This window comes from Tyto alba, unplaced genomic scaffold (genome assembly GCF_018691265.1).
Source record: "Tyto alba isolate M040663 unplaced genomic scaffold, T.alba_DEE_v4.0 Super-Scaffold_41, whole genome shotgun sequence".
Lineage (NCBI taxonomy): Eukaryota > Metazoa > Chordata > Aves > Strigiformes > Tytonidae > Tyto > Tyto alba.
Window position 1 is genome coordinate 8,088,233 of NW_024881317.1, and position 15,329 is coordinate 8,103,561.

At 39.6% G+C, this 15,329-nt stretch overlaps 1 protein-coding gene across 1 annotated transcript in view; it reads left to right on the forward strand.

Annotated features, from left to right (window-relative positions):
* Window positions 1-15,329, forward strand: part of AGBL1 (AGBL carboxypeptidase 1) — a 209,082-nt gene that overhangs the window by 60,373 nt on the left and 133,380 nt on the right. The window contains exons 7-11 of the mRNA XM_032994199.2: window positions 1,980-2,188; window positions 8,214-8,379; window positions 9,338-9,411; window positions 12,156-12,272; window positions 13,277-13,878. Of these exons, the coding sequence (XP_032850090.2) occupies window positions 1,980-2,188; window positions 8,214-8,379; window positions 9,338-9,411; window positions 12,156-12,272; window positions 13,277-13,878 (1,168 nt within the window). The remainder of the gene's footprint in view (window positions 1-1,979; window positions 2,189-8,213; window positions 8,380-9,337; window positions 9,412-12,155; window positions 12,273-13,276; window positions 13,879-15,329) is intronic.

Sequence of the window (15,329 nt, forward strand, 5' to 3'; positions counted from 1 at the left end):
GATACTTATTGACTTTTACAGAGCTTCTTGAGTAATTCTTTGAGGAAGATTGACTGATTTAAGGAGTTAGACATTGTGCAGGTTAGTAAACATGATAGTTGGTTGAGGATTAACAGGAAATCATGAATAAAATCATTGGGATTGATAAGGGATTCTCAAGCAATTAAAGTTTTCTTGCAGTAAGTCAAATAGGAAAAAGAAACATAGAATGAAGGTCAAATGAGAGGGATGACCTTCTACATGATGACAATCACTGAGCCCTGAAATACAAGATGTTCTGGCAGAGTTAGCATGAGATGGTTAACAACAAGGGGATAAAGTGCTAGAGAGAACTGCAGGCCAAGGTGTACGAGACTGGGCAGAGCTGTGTAGGACTGGAATAGCTATGGGACCATCAGGTCAGTATGGAGTCATGTCAACAGGGTGGTGTGAAGATGCAGAGCAGTATTAAAATGAGTTGTCAAACGGGTCCAGGGGTGCTATTTGTTGCCTGCCCTGTGGTGCCAATGGTAGAGAAAATTGCAGGACAGGACTGGGTAGTAGAATTACTATCCAATCCCTTCTCCAGATAAGAGTTTGCTAATGTACTGCATGCAGAAAGAAGACTGAGATGACTTCAAGTGACTTCTTTCCCCTTTCTAATATTTCCATCTAATTCAACTCTGAGATTGAGGTTTGCTGCCTACTATCTGCTTCCTGCTTACTCTCTCCATGGCTTCTCTTGTTACTGATTTTCTTCATGCAGTATTTTTCTGTTCTCTCTCTTAACATCTAGCTTCTCTTGTCCTGTAAATCCCCACTGATGACTCTAACATTCCAGGTGTGAGAGGCTCTGACACTTTGTTTAATGAACTGGAAATGTATTGGAGCCTACCAGCTCTGGAGAACCCATACCAAGAGCCATCTGTTGTGAGCTTCAAATGCTGATTGGTATTCAGGGAACTGAGTTCCAGTCTTACTTATGCTACCTGGCCCCTCAGTAGATTACTGAGCTCCTGACAGCTTCTAATGTGTGACACAGTGAGGAATGTCAGGACCAGTCAGGAAAATATGCTTAGGCAGGGTTGAAGTGAGGGAGCCTAAAGTCTGGTCCTGTGGGGCAGGACAAGGAATGCAGTAGGTGAAGGGATGTGCTTTAGAATACTCAACAGAATTTGTATTTTATTACAAGTTTTATAATTTTCTGTTAGTCTGATATCCAGGAGCTACACGATTAAGGAAACATTGCAGCTTTCCTTTTGTATTTTTATAAAGTTTTTTTTTTTTTTTCCTTGCCCATACAGTAAAGCCCTTAAATGTTACCTGAATGTGACCTTTATAATCTCAGAGCCAGAAAATAAGTCCAAACTGTTGTTGTTCATGTTTGTGTTTTGTTAATTTTTAAATATTGTGATTTTCAGAATCATTTGATTCATGGCTTCTGTTGTGCAGGTATGTGTAAGAATACATTTAGAAGTTAAACATAATTCCGCTGGTTGTGACAGGATTGCACAGCCATAAGGTTTCTAGATTTGTTGATCTTGGCAAAGTGTTTTCTCAGGACTGAAGTACAGCACTATGTGAAGATTATATGATCTGCTACTGACTAATCTTACTATTCTTTAACTTTCCTCACCCCTCAGGAACTTCTTTAGTTTCAGGAATTCTTACGGTGCTGCAGTTGGAATTAGGTTTATTAGCACTTGGAAAGAGATAGGGGCTCTGACGTTTCCCCACCTGTGGTTTGGTTCTCTGGAGGGTTCTGGAGCAGCCATTTCCACCTAGAGAGGAGACATACTGCTTTATTTTTTTCATGTATGATTCCAAGAGCCTAGCTCATGCTGAGCAAGTAACAACACCCTAAATCATAATAAAAGAAAACCAAGACCATTAAGAAGATTGAGTAGGTGTTAAAGTCTGAGTTTGAGCACTGAGTAACCATGTGGTTATCAGACAGCATGAGTAGTGGAAAGAGTTTAATTCAGCCTTTTCATTTTCAGAGTCTAACAGCCGACGGGCAGTGAACAGAGGCTACCTGGGTGGATTGCTAAGACTCTATCAAGACTGGCATCACAATGATGTCTCCAACAACTACATTTATATTCGTAGGGGTCTCCTACTCTGCCTAAAGCACATCACCAACATCCAGCTGGGCAGAGAGACTTTCCTTGGTTCCCAGGGTATGGATATTCTCTTTACAAGTGTACAGGTAAATGGTGGTTTTGTGATTAAGTGAGATGCATTGGTACTTAGCGCTGAGTTCTACCTCATAGTGCAGGAAATTCTGTAGTCTTATCCTGAATTTATATAACATATCAATGAAAAAACTGATAGTATTAAAATATTGACTTTTTCACAGTTACATTTCAGCTTTTCTGAAGTACTTTCAGTTTAAAGTTAATTGTAATTCCTACTAAACATCACGGGAATTGTAGTTCAGGCTTTTTGATGCTTTTTTCTCCTCCCTTGTGGATCCTGACGTCTGCTTGGACTTCTCCCAAAGAACAGTTCTGTGTCTCCACATAAGAGTTGCTTAGGTGCTTCATGAGATGTTTCCTTTCAGGTATCCAGACTGCTAACTCCACTCAATCAGTCTTCTATACAGAAAAAAAAATGTTGTTTTATCTAGGTCTTTGCTAATGAAAAAATCAACCAACTGTTTTCAAGTAAGCCCAGTTTTAATCTTGTGAAACTTTAATGTGGATTCATCAATAAAGACAACAGTTCTGAGAATGGGATTCCTTTAAGGTGTAGAAAAGGCAGGTACAGAACAATAACATTTTCCTCCGAGTGTCTCAGCAAACATGCTTCCTTAGCCTTCTTTGGAGAAGTCACTTATGGAGGAACCTTCAGTTCTTGATCCATGGGATTCCACATAGAGTGTTTCCATTGTCATTCTTACTAGCCAGAGCATACAGACAGAATTAAAAACCTGTCCCCTTCTCCTCCAGAAAAATCCATTGCCTTATGATCCAGTGTATTTGCTTCTTCACCTTTCCCATTGCTGTCATGAACAATTGTCCTGTGACTGAAAGATATTTCTTACTAGTAGTAGATGGTAGAACGGTAGTTTTTTCACTTAATTTTCCTCATGAGGACTTGACTATTTTTTCAGGTGGAATGAGGTGATCAGAACCAGCAGGTCTTTCAAGGGAGTATTTCCTCTGTTAATGAGAAGTCCCTGATCTGCAGAAACTTGAATAGGGTGGATGGCAACAGATACTCAAGGGTAGATGTCAGTTCATTCCCCCTCAAGAACCTTCTACAGCCCACGTAGATTTCTGAGCTAACATCTACTGATAGCTCAGCCTGGCAGCAACACCATGGAAAGTGCAAACATAGGGTCACCTTGCGTGAACAAACAGGAATGACATAATAAGACTCCAGTGAACACTGATAATGCTAATCCTTCTAAAGGTTAGAAGTGGAGCGGAAATGACAGCTTCAGGGGCCTCCAGTTTGCCTTTTTTCTACTGTGAACTAGCAGAGAGATTTTGGAAGGGAAATTACAGAGGTTAACAAATTCAAAGCTCAACATTCCCTTGCTACTTCTTTGGGATATTGTCAGTCTTACAGTGTCTCTCCAAGACATGAAATGTTAGGAGGAGTCTGGCAGCCCTAGGAGGTCTCTCTCATGCTCTTGCCTACTCTGACCTGAGGTAGAAGCTTCTACTGCTAATAAAATCTTTATGATAGACAGAAAATGGGAAATCTATTCTCCTGAGGGGAACAGCAGGCTGTAGTAAGAGAGAAGGAGACGGAGATGGGGCAAGACAAACAGCTCCTGTTTGGGAAAGCAATGTCTCCTTGGATATAGACAGTATTTTAGTGCCTTTATGAATTTGCTGGCTGCAGTGGTTAGCCTTGACCGAACTCTGAGCAGCTAATGAGATTTTAAAGGTGCTAAAATCTGGCTAGAAGAGTTCTGCTGAATTTTTTTAATCTATTGAAGTTGAAACAGTTTTGCCAAGATGTGTTTAACAACCTCCAGTGGAACTCCTATTTACAAGGCTGGTTTTCAAATGAAATCTCTCCAGCTGCTTAATGTATGGGCTGATGGGCAGCTGAAATACCTGAGCTTTTAATAGCCCTTAAGCCTATGTCTTTACAGAAAGAGCCAGTAGTTCAAAGACTGTCTACTTACATAGATTAGAAGGGACTGCTACTTTATTTGAGAATAATTTAGAGATACTTTATGAGAATTTAGAGATATTTTGAGTTCTGATCCTACCTAGAATGAGAAATAATTTTATATAATTAAATAATTTGTGAAAAGGAAGCACTTTCTGCTCCCATGTCTTTTTCCAAGCTCCACTTAGACTTTCATGGCAGTTAAATGGTATATTCACATTAGCAACTAGCTGGCTTTGTATGCAGACAGATAGCTTCCTACTCTGAGAGAAGAAAACAAATTTATATCTGCTTTAAGAGACTGGTGCATGGAACATTATTTTGTTATTTGATCATCTATCCATCTGATTTCTTAAGCTTGCCTGGTTTCTCTTCAGTTTTCCTGTACTAGGGTCTACTCTAGGATAATATTACCCTATACTCCACTCTATATTTCCCAGTAGTAGCATCTATTAGCATCATTACCTTTTGCCTTATTGTCACATTGAAACCTCTTTTTTTTTTTGCATCCATCACATACCTATCATAATATCTGCACTATTCCAGATTCAGTGGAGAAAAGATTGAGTGTGGAGCCTAAAAAGCAGATTCCCTGAATTCAGGTTAGTTTTACATGGGTTTATCTGAGCTAAGGATTCATACTCTTCCCTCAATCACAATATCCTACTGCAAAATAAGTGGGACAGTTTACACACATACAGAGCAGTCTTCTGTCTATTTCTCAGGTGTCGATAAAAAAGGCTTTTTCAACACAGTGATTGAACATTTTTCAGTCATCTGTAAACTGTATTGGAATCTGAAGGCATTTTATGAACAGTAATTAAAACAGTCCCACATATTCCCTGTACGGTACCTGAAGGCTTGTTTGCACTTGTAAGCTAATTTGCTGTAAAGAGAAAAATTACTTTCAAACAGCATCATTGAATAACTTCACGTGTGGAAGTTCATTGTCTAGATGAACACGCGCTGTTCTTGACTATCTCAATTCAATTGGCAGTGAATTAAGATGGCTGGCCCAAAGCAGGCATTTATACATTCCTGTGTTCACTGTTCTAGTAAAAACAGAAGAGTTTTAGTAAACTATAGTAAGACTGTTCAACAATGTTATTCTGTTCCCACATGTAGACAAACTTTCCTTAGCTTTGTTTTAATAACAAGTGAACAAAAACAACCACACACCCTGTGAAAGAGTGAATAGATTGAAACACTGGAAATAGAAATCAGTTCTGCTTGGTGTTTGCTCTAACCACAATAAAACTTTCCTTGGAGATGCTTTCAAAATTCTTTCTTCTTCCCCTTGCTCCTAACAGCCACAAATCTAGAAATACATATTAAGACTGTTGTAGTGAGTCTTGTAAGCATGTCAGCTTTAGATGGTTTTTCTAGCCTCCCTACAGGAATCCTGGTTAATCCCACTGAATCTTATAATGCCCTTCAATCATACATGAGAGAACAGAATAAAATCCTGTACAACCAAAAAAAACCCAATACAGTCGCTTTCCTGTTTCTGATTATAATAAAGTGCTTTGCTATGTTCTTTGACTATCTTCCTGGTTCTGCTGAATATTTTTTCTGTCCAGCCCAATTCCTAACTATGAGCTGTCAGACAATGACACCAAATATCTATTCTGCCTTCCGGGCTGTTCCATTTTATCTGTGCTGAAGTGATGCAGAAATATTAAATGGTATTAGAATGTATTGTAATATTCCTCCTTTGCCTTATAGCACATTCATGATGCTTATTTGACTCGCATTCCTCTTCTGATGAGCTAAGTCTTAGGCCCAAGAGACTGAATATAACATGCTGGTAGGCACGGTACAAGTTGTGAACTTAGATGGGATATTACATTGATTAGTCAATCTCTCTGGTGGAGGCTGTAGTATAGATGCACTGTACTTGGGGAAACCAGAAAGCTTGGTTTTCTGAGCATCACAGCTATCAGTTTTAAGCAAATTTATCTTTCTGCAGCAGCTGTAATTTGCTTATCCAAGCTCCCTGTCTGTTATATTGAAGACATCAAATAGAATCATAGAATGGTTTGGGTTGGAAGGGACCTTAAAGATCATCTAGTCCCAATCCCCCTGCCATGGGCAGGGACACCTTTCACTAGACCAGGTTGCTCAAAGCCCCGTCCAACCTGGCCTTGAACCCTTCCAGGGAGGGGGCAGCCACAGCTTCTCTGGGCACCCTGGGCCAGCGCCTCACCACCCTCACAGGGAAGAATTTCTTCCTAATACCTAAACTAAATCTCACTCTTTCAATTTAAAGCCCTTACCTCTTGTCCTATCACTACACTCCCTGAAACAGAGTCCCTCCCCATCCTTCCTGTAGACCCCTTTAAACACTGGAAGGCTGCTATAAGGTCTCCCCAGAGCCTTCTTTTCTTCAGTCTGAACAACCCCAACTGTCTCAGCCTGTCCTCACAAGGGAGGTGCTCCAGCCCTCTGATCATCTTCATGGCCTGCTCTGGACCTGCTAGAGCAGGTCCATGTCTTTCTGGGGGCCGCAAAGCTGGACACAGAACTGCAGGTGGGGTCTCACAAGATCAGAGTAGAGAGGGAGAATCACTTCCTTCGACCTTCTGGCCATACTTGATTGCAGCCCAGGACACAGTTGGCTTTCTGGGCTGCAAGCACACATTGCTGGCTCACAGTCAGTTTTCCATCCACTAATACCCTCAAGTTCATCTCCACAGGGCTGCTCTCAATTCACTCATAACCCAGCCTGCATTTGTGTATGGAATTGCCTTGACTGATGTACAGGACCTTGCACTTGGCCTTATTGAACTTCATGAGGTTTGCATGGGCTCATCTCTCAAGCCTGTCCAGGTCCATCTGGATGGCATCTTTTCCCTCCAGTGTGTCAACTGCACTACACACCTTGGTGTCATTGGTGAACTTGCTGAGGGTACACTTGATCCCACTGTCCATGTCTCCAACAAAGATGTTAAGTAGCACTGGTCCAGCACCAACCCCTGAGCAACGCCACTTGTCACTGCTCTCCACTTGGACATCAAGCTGTTGACCGCAACTCTTTGAGTGTGGCCATCCAGCCAATTCCTCAGCCATAGAGTGGTCCCTCCATCAAATCCATGTCTCTCCAATTTAGAGTCAAGGATGTTGTGTGGGACAGTGTCAAATGCTTTGCATAAATCCAAGTAGATGATGTCAGACATACACTTACTACAATCTCCCAGGGGGTCTTTTCTTTTAGGTTTAGGGGGGCATGTGTTAGTGTGTGTGTGTTTATTCTCTTTGCAATATAAGACCGAGGAGTTGACTTGCATATCACAGTAATAAAAATACAAAAATATTCTATGTCTTCAAAGTACATGAGGGCTCTCAGCTCTTTACCCTTCTATTTCCTGCTCTATATTATAGAATCAGGCAACGTGTGATATTGCAGGAATTCAATATTTTATGACTATGTAACAGATAGCAATCTTTCAGACTAACTATTGGGCCTAATGTTTAAACATATAGAATAGAGTATAGTGGGAATGCTCTCTCTGAGTATACAATGTGTACCCTGAGTACAGTGAAATAATGTTAACTGTGCTAGCTTACCTGTGTTAGTTTTGACATGATATCTCTGGGTATAGCTATGGTGAAGACACAGAGGCACAGATCTTGGCATGTGTTGGCAGCCAAAATATATGCATGGACTCCCTGCAGGATTTTTTAATCCATGTTAAAGAACGTATCTTTTCAGTGCTACTGTTACCTGCGTTAGCTAGGATATTTTAGTTTATGCTGCTATTATGCCTTCTTTCATTATACCTTGGGTATGTATTAGAGCAGAGCTAGGGGATGCTGTGTCTTCTAAATGACATGCATCAGTGAAATTCCCCTGAGGTCCATGCTAGTCTGTATTTCTGTAAGAAATAGACTGCAAGAACTTGAGGTCTTGTTGTTCCAGGCATATTTCTTTATTGGTAAAAATGAAAAGAAAAAAAAAAAAAAAGAAGAAGTGAGGAAAAAAGCCATAAATACAAAGATTTCATATTCTAGTCAGAAGAGTGTCTCTGCTTTGGGGGATTATGTGTAATAAGCAGGACAATTGTAAGTGACAATTCTTAACATTGTTCTCCTTTGGTTCCTAGGACTGTTTATCTTGCAAAAATCTGGATCCTATTGTAACCACTGTGACTCAGATTCTGAGAAAATGCTACCCCAAGGAGCCTCTGCCTGTGGGGATAGTGAAAAGTTCCTACTCCTTCCCTCTTCCTGGGAATGCCAAGGCTGAACCTTTGTGTGAGGGAATTGAAGGTAAATGGATGAAGGGTGAGTTCAGTAGGAGGAAAAGGAGCATGACATAAGAATTAAATGTGGGTTGGGAAAGGGAGTCTTGGCAACCTAGTCCTGAGGTTTACAGTTAAAATTAGTTTGATGGCTTACAGTGTCTCCCAGGTTTTCTCAAAGCTTTGCAATTCTGTTTGCAGAATAAAGGAGAGAAGATTAAAAGGAGCAAGGAAAAAGGGAAAAAAAAAAAAAAAAAGTCATCATTCATTATCCAAAAAATAATGGAACAGAGTGTGCATGGCAGAGGATGGAGATGCCATTGCTCCACAACAGATGGAGAGACAGTTGTGCCTGTGCATGGCTGCTTGTTTGGGGAACACTGCCCTGCAGCCTTTTCAGTAAGGAATTGTAGGAAGCATTATCCTTTTTGATTTATAAAATAAAGGCATGTAGCAGTCGCGCTACATGAGTAACAGAAGTGAGAACTTGCTAAAAAGCAGAACTTAAGCACAGGCAGGATAGGCACTCCACAGAAGAGGAGAAATGGCAGACTCCATGATACACACAAGCAGTTTCTCTGTTGCTTTCAGTTTCATATGGAAGATGTTCAAATAGTATAATGATGATAGCAATAAAACACCGTAATCTAGATAATATGGATTAAGAGCATCCTGTAACATCATTGCAGCCAAGCAGAAAATCTCTGTATTGCTTTGTAATACGAGTTGGATCCATATCATGATGACATTTGTCATGGTTTGAAAGGTAGTGCTCAAGTCCAAGAGAACAGAGATTTAAAAAGTGGGAGATTTAGTGCCAAATTCGTTTATTCTAGATTAACAAATGGGATCTGCTTTAATGAGGGTTGTGTGGGTTGTAGTTTGAAGGCGTGTGGCACACACATATGAGATTGCACATCTCTGTGGAGGGCCTGAGAGATATTAGGTTGAACACGTTTGCTTCTGCTTCTTTTCTACTTTTGCAGGTGACTATGAAAGTGATGGAGAGGAAGAGGATGAAAAAGACCTGGATAATGAGGATGTGGAGACTAGGGAGGAAGTAGGTATATGAACCATAGTTTCCTTAATCATCCATATACTGGGAAGTAAAATTTTCCATTGTCCATTTTGAAATCCTAATAAGCTGTCTAAGGAGGGAAAGTAGGTAAGCCTGTGGTCCCACATAAATACACTACATGAATAATAGAAGGATACTTGAAAGCAGAAATAGAAAAATCACTGACTTTCATTGAAGAGAGTCTCCTGCATTTATCTTATTAATTGCTGTGTTTGTCACACAGGATGGTGGGGGTTTGGTGACTTATCTGTTTCTGCAGAGAGACTGACCAGTGACTATTAGAATCACATGCATGGTCAAGGATAAATGATGGATTTTTGATTCCTCTAGATGTAGACCAGAAATGGCACTTAGTAGGGGAAAAAATGAACCATCACCTAGGAAAGACTAACCCTCTTTTCCTTCCCATATCAGAGCATATTTGGGCTGTGCACCTACCCTAAGAAAAAGGTTAGTTCTTTTAATCCATAGCTGGGGCATTTGAACCTATATTCCTTCTTTATTTGCTGCTGCACACAGACAAATAATAAAATGAATTATTCAATACTTTTCTGACTTCCCCCTTTGTTCTTTTCCTATCACGACCTAACTGACAAAAAATCCCTATCAGCTGAGGATGAGAGTGCAAATGTTTTTGTTGTGAAAATACATACAAACACATACGCAAATGTGAAGTAGTGAATGATGCTAATAATTCTTATCCACATAAAATGGTTTGAGAAGGAAAATTAAAGAAATGTAGTTGCAAATACAGCCTAATTATCTATGACTGAGACTTCTGTGGAAGGGTATTTTCATTATTTGCCCTGTTTTTTTCTCCTCAAGAATTAAACTGATGTCACCAAAAGAAAAAAGGAAGTTAAAAAAAAAAAAAAACCAACACATTAGCTCAGTGTCCTAACTTGCCCCTGTCTGGCTGGTTTTATCTGAATATAAGAGCTCATCAAGATGCTCATTAGGAGTAAGGTTCATAGTGAATTTATCTCCTCCTTTAATTAGTTATTCATTCAGAAACAGATCCTATGTGCCTCTGAACTATTTCATTATTCATAACGATTTACCAAGTAGATGTGAGATCTTTTGCTTGTGTTTTTTGCCTAAGAACTTGCTCTGAATATGAGTTTTAAATACTGTTTGTTTGGTCTGCTGGTCGTATATCTCCCATGACAAATCTTTCTAAAGGGAAAGCAAGCAGGGAATCGATAATGAACTTTCAGTTTACCTTTTTTTGTATGAGATATCATTTGCACAATGTTTCCTCATATTGATGTTATTTACAAACATTTTCACAGCTGCATAATGCATATTTGTACATACTAGTAATACCAACCAAACTGAAACTTAGCTCTACACTTGCATCAGTAACTTTGGACAGTTCTATGAAAACTAAAAGCATCACATTAACTGTCTATCCTTCTCAATCCAAATCTTCAGTAAGTTTGAAACTGCTTATGCATCGTTATGCTGTTAGTGGCAAATCTTTCTGAACTGACCTCATACTCTGTGCAATTCTTCATTGCCTTTTCAACTAGGCCCAAACAGCAGTTCAGACTGCTTTGCAATACAGGTGTGGCTCAGGGTTTAAAATGCCATGGACACCTGACACCTTTGCATTCAGGCATTTTTTTGTTTGTTTGTTTGTTTGATAACAGCTTCAGAAACAACTCTATCAACAGCTAATCACTTCTTTGCTGGAATTTGATGGCGCATACTTACTAATGTTGAATTATTTGAATAATGCTGTAGTGCAATGCTCAGTCATCAATGCCATGTCTTCATGCTTGCCTCTTGCCCTATCTTTTCCTGGTTTCTTGTGCAATGACCAAATGCTTGACATAGTTTGGTTTTGGTTCTCATATCTGATATGGAGGAGGCTGCACATCAATGCGCAGTTATCTCCTGCTGTGAGAGTTTCAGATATGGTTCTTATCCCCGATTCACTGATGGTTGAGATCTAGAAAACTTTTTTCATATAAAAATACCAACAAAGTTGTAGAGTATAGAAGATGGATTGGGCAAGATTTTCATATATTTTTATAAGCAGCATTGAAAGAAAAAATAAAATATAAGCACCTGGTGACTGCAAGTTCAATGATACAGATGTGGGCCTTTCAGTTTGATTGGTGGCACTCGGAGAAACCATGTGGTTGTCTGAATCAAAGGTAGAAGTGTCAAGCTTTCTAATTTTGCTGTGGCCTGTGAATAAAATTTTGGCTTTGACATACTTTGAGAATTTTCTTGCTAAATATACATTTATTTGATTATTGTTTCTTTGAATCAGAATATTACCAATTACATCTTGAGGACTTGTGCCTACTGGTTTCTGCAGCATAAGGAAGGGAATGGATGATATGCTCAGAAATTACTAGTAGTTGTTGCTGTCTCTTATTTTGAAACCAGCCAAGCGGGGGGTGCTTATAAAAAGGTTCAAGTTTCAGTCTTGATGCTTTTTTGAAACCATCTTTTCATGATATTTCTACTTAGGTATTCAAATACTAAAATATCAAATTACTGTTTTTCACGATGTAGTCTTTCCTATTGTGCCTCTATTTTCCATTCCATAAAATTACTTTAACAGCCTTCATAAGTATGGGAAGAACAGTTACAGGACTCATTAAAAGAGTATGATGTCATTAGAAATCAAGGGTATTATGCAGAATATGACTTTAACAATCATCTTGTGGGGCATGTTGAATATATATGCTTTTCTAATTCTGCTTTTGTAGGACTATGACTTGGAAACAGATGTGAACAAGTTGAGGTCGAGGCCAGTGCTTGACCGACCAGAGGAAGAGCTTAGACAATATGAAGTAATGTGTCCAGAACTTTCCCATAATTTTCAGGTACTACCACAATGTGGTTTCCTTTATTTGTGAATATTCAAGAGTTTAAGAAATACTTGAAAGCAAGTACTGACAAGAGGTAACTAGACAAGGCTATTGCAAAAGGAAACCTAGATGTCTTCTAGGACATGGAAAACAAAAATTAAGACTTTTTGCTGTAGTTTACTGGTGAAAATAAAGAGTAATAGAAAGGCGGTGGTGTTGTTTGGTACTCATTTGGCTGGGTATGTATTACCAAAACACTGGGTATGGATTACTTAAACACAATCAGTTCCCAAATAGAAATCTGTCAGATAAAAATTTGTATCCTTGCTGGCAATTTCAATGACAATATCGAGCTTAGAATGAGATGTGGAAAATAAATATTGTCAACTACTGTTCTGAAGGAAGTGATGGAGAAGATTGCACTGCCACTGAGTGAAATGCACAGTTCATATCATTGTTCTACTGCAGTCTGGGACAAGAAATGGAGTATTGCGCTCATTACAAGTCTTGGCATTTAGGAAATCTGAAAAACGTGATTCAAATATGAATCTAGAAAGGACCACTGGCTTAATATATCTCCTGTACACACAATGCTGTGACATTTATTGAGACCATTAATAGCCCAATGGGATTAAGTTATATTCTTGCATGAAGGCAGGGGTGGAGTCTTGCATGACAGATTGCCCCCCTTACCCTGCTGTAATATTTATATTTTTAAAAAATGCCTTGCAAATTATCCTCCCTAATTTGTTAGAACAATCAGTTTTGGTTGGAGATGACTCACCCAGATGACTCAATCTGATCCTTTTAGTTTCTAGGACTACTGTTGAAACAGCTTTGTGGATAGAGAAATTCTGACAGGTGGTCCATGGGCTGATTCCACTCTGGCTGTCATATTGGATGAGTAGTTTTGGGAGATTTGTAAATATTTTCTCTTTCTTCCTTGAAAGGTTTCCTCTGGAAGGGAGCACAATCTGTCTTTAGTTTCTTATAATTTCTTCTGCTTTTTGAATTTAAAGGAGCTCGAATCAGAGTCTGAGGAAGAGAAGAGTTTGAAGGACAGGACTGAGAGTCTTCCTTCTACTCCCTCTCATTTCATTCCAAGTTCTACTTCTGTGAAAGATCCAAACTACAGATGGAGAAACCAAAGTGTCAGAGGGATGGGACCAGATCCAGGGAAAAAGGATTTCAAAGTCCCACTGCAGAGATGGACAAAGAAGGAGAAATGCAGATGGGATCAGGCTGATGAAAAGAGAGACATTGCAGAAGCAGATCCAGATGCAGACTCCTGTGAAGAGGAAGATCCAGCCAGAAGTCACGTGCTTGCTTTGCATCCTGTCCCAAAAGACACTGTTTGGTACAAAAAAATGTTTCACTCTGAATGTGAGGCCTCAATCAGTCCTAATCCTGGAGGGAGCCTGGAGAGCTCAGACATAGTGACAAATCTTCTGGAGAAACACCAAGGGAATATCCCATTCCACAACCCTTGCTTCTACATAGCCAGGGCCAAATGTGTTAAGTCCATACAAGACTACAAAGACTTGGCATTCCCTGATTTCTGGGGTCACCAGCCACCTCCTTACATCAAGCCCATGTTGGAGCGCAAGTATGGGATTCAAAGGTGATTGTGCTTTATAATATGATTACCACGCTGAGACCCCTCAGGCACAAAACTGGTTTATGTCTGTTCTGACTATAACATCTCTGAATGTTTTAGGAAGTTACAGAAAAAAATTGGGGCTATCCAATGATTTTCCACAAGGCCAAACAGCAGGATAAGCTTATTTGTGTTTTCCTCTTGAGGAAAGAAAAATGATATCATTTGGATTACAATTGTACCAGTTGAATTACAAACAGGATCAGGAATGAGCAAGCCTGTTTCCTATCCCTGATATGGACTTTCTCCATGTCAGTGGATGAGTTGTGAATGGCCTGTTGTGTTGCTTTTGTTGTCTTGTAGATCACGGTGGTAGTGGCAAACCCGGAGTGAGTTTTTTATGACTTCTGTAAATTCATAAAGACTCTCCCATCTCATATTCCAAATTGTTATTTATTAAACTAGTAATTGATAAAAGTATAGATGTACCTATGTATGTGATGGGACTCTAAGCTGGTAAACCTCTGATATAGATTTTCTAGTGGATTTTCCTTAAGGTAAGCAGACCAGGACCTAGAATGACCTGTGAATATGTGACTTTGTTAGAACATAAACAAGAACAAGTACATTTTAGAGATGGATAAGACTCTGCATCCTTTCAGGATACATTTTTGCCTTCAGTCTTGCTCTTAATCCATATTTAGTGCTTGCAACATTGCATCCCATCTAGTTCTTTGAGGAAAAATCTTTTATGTCCTCTCAGTGCTGTGTGTCTGTGTCAGGCTGTTCTCAGGAGTCTCCCTGTCTAGCCTTCTGCTACTGTGTCCCTTCTTGCTGTATCTCTTGCTCTCTGCCTGCTCCATGGAGTCCTCCAGAATCTTCTCCTCCTTCCCTAGCACGTGCATCTGCTTTTGGGAAGTCTGCCATGAGCCAGAGAGCAGCAGTGGGGACAAGATAAGTAAGCTGATTTCCCTCCCTACTGCTCAGCCTGATAGGAGAAGGCAGCATATATGGCATACAACATGAAGAAATAAACACAGATCTCTCTGGCACACTTATGGGTGCTGGTGTTTTTCTCATGTTATTTCAGGTGTTCAGATGCGGGGAAAGCTGTGTTTTGAAGCTGTGCTGGGAGAGAAAGCTCTTCTTATAACTACCATTTTGTCTGTTCTGTGTGTGGCTGTATGCAATGACTTTACATTTCTTTTTAGTGGTATAGGGAATTCTTAGCTGATTCCAAAGGGGCTAGATTTTATGCTAAACTTTAAAGTTGATCACTGCTAATCAAATGGCATTTGTGAAGACCACTAATTTCTGACCTCTAGAAAGATAATGATTCTTTCTGCAGCAAATATAAAAGCTAAAAATATTATTTAGAGGCAAAATCACTCTACCATCTTCTCCTTGCACTGTTGCTTAAAAGCTTTGCTTTTATGACTATAATAACATGTGTAACCATAGAGCTAAAATGGGAA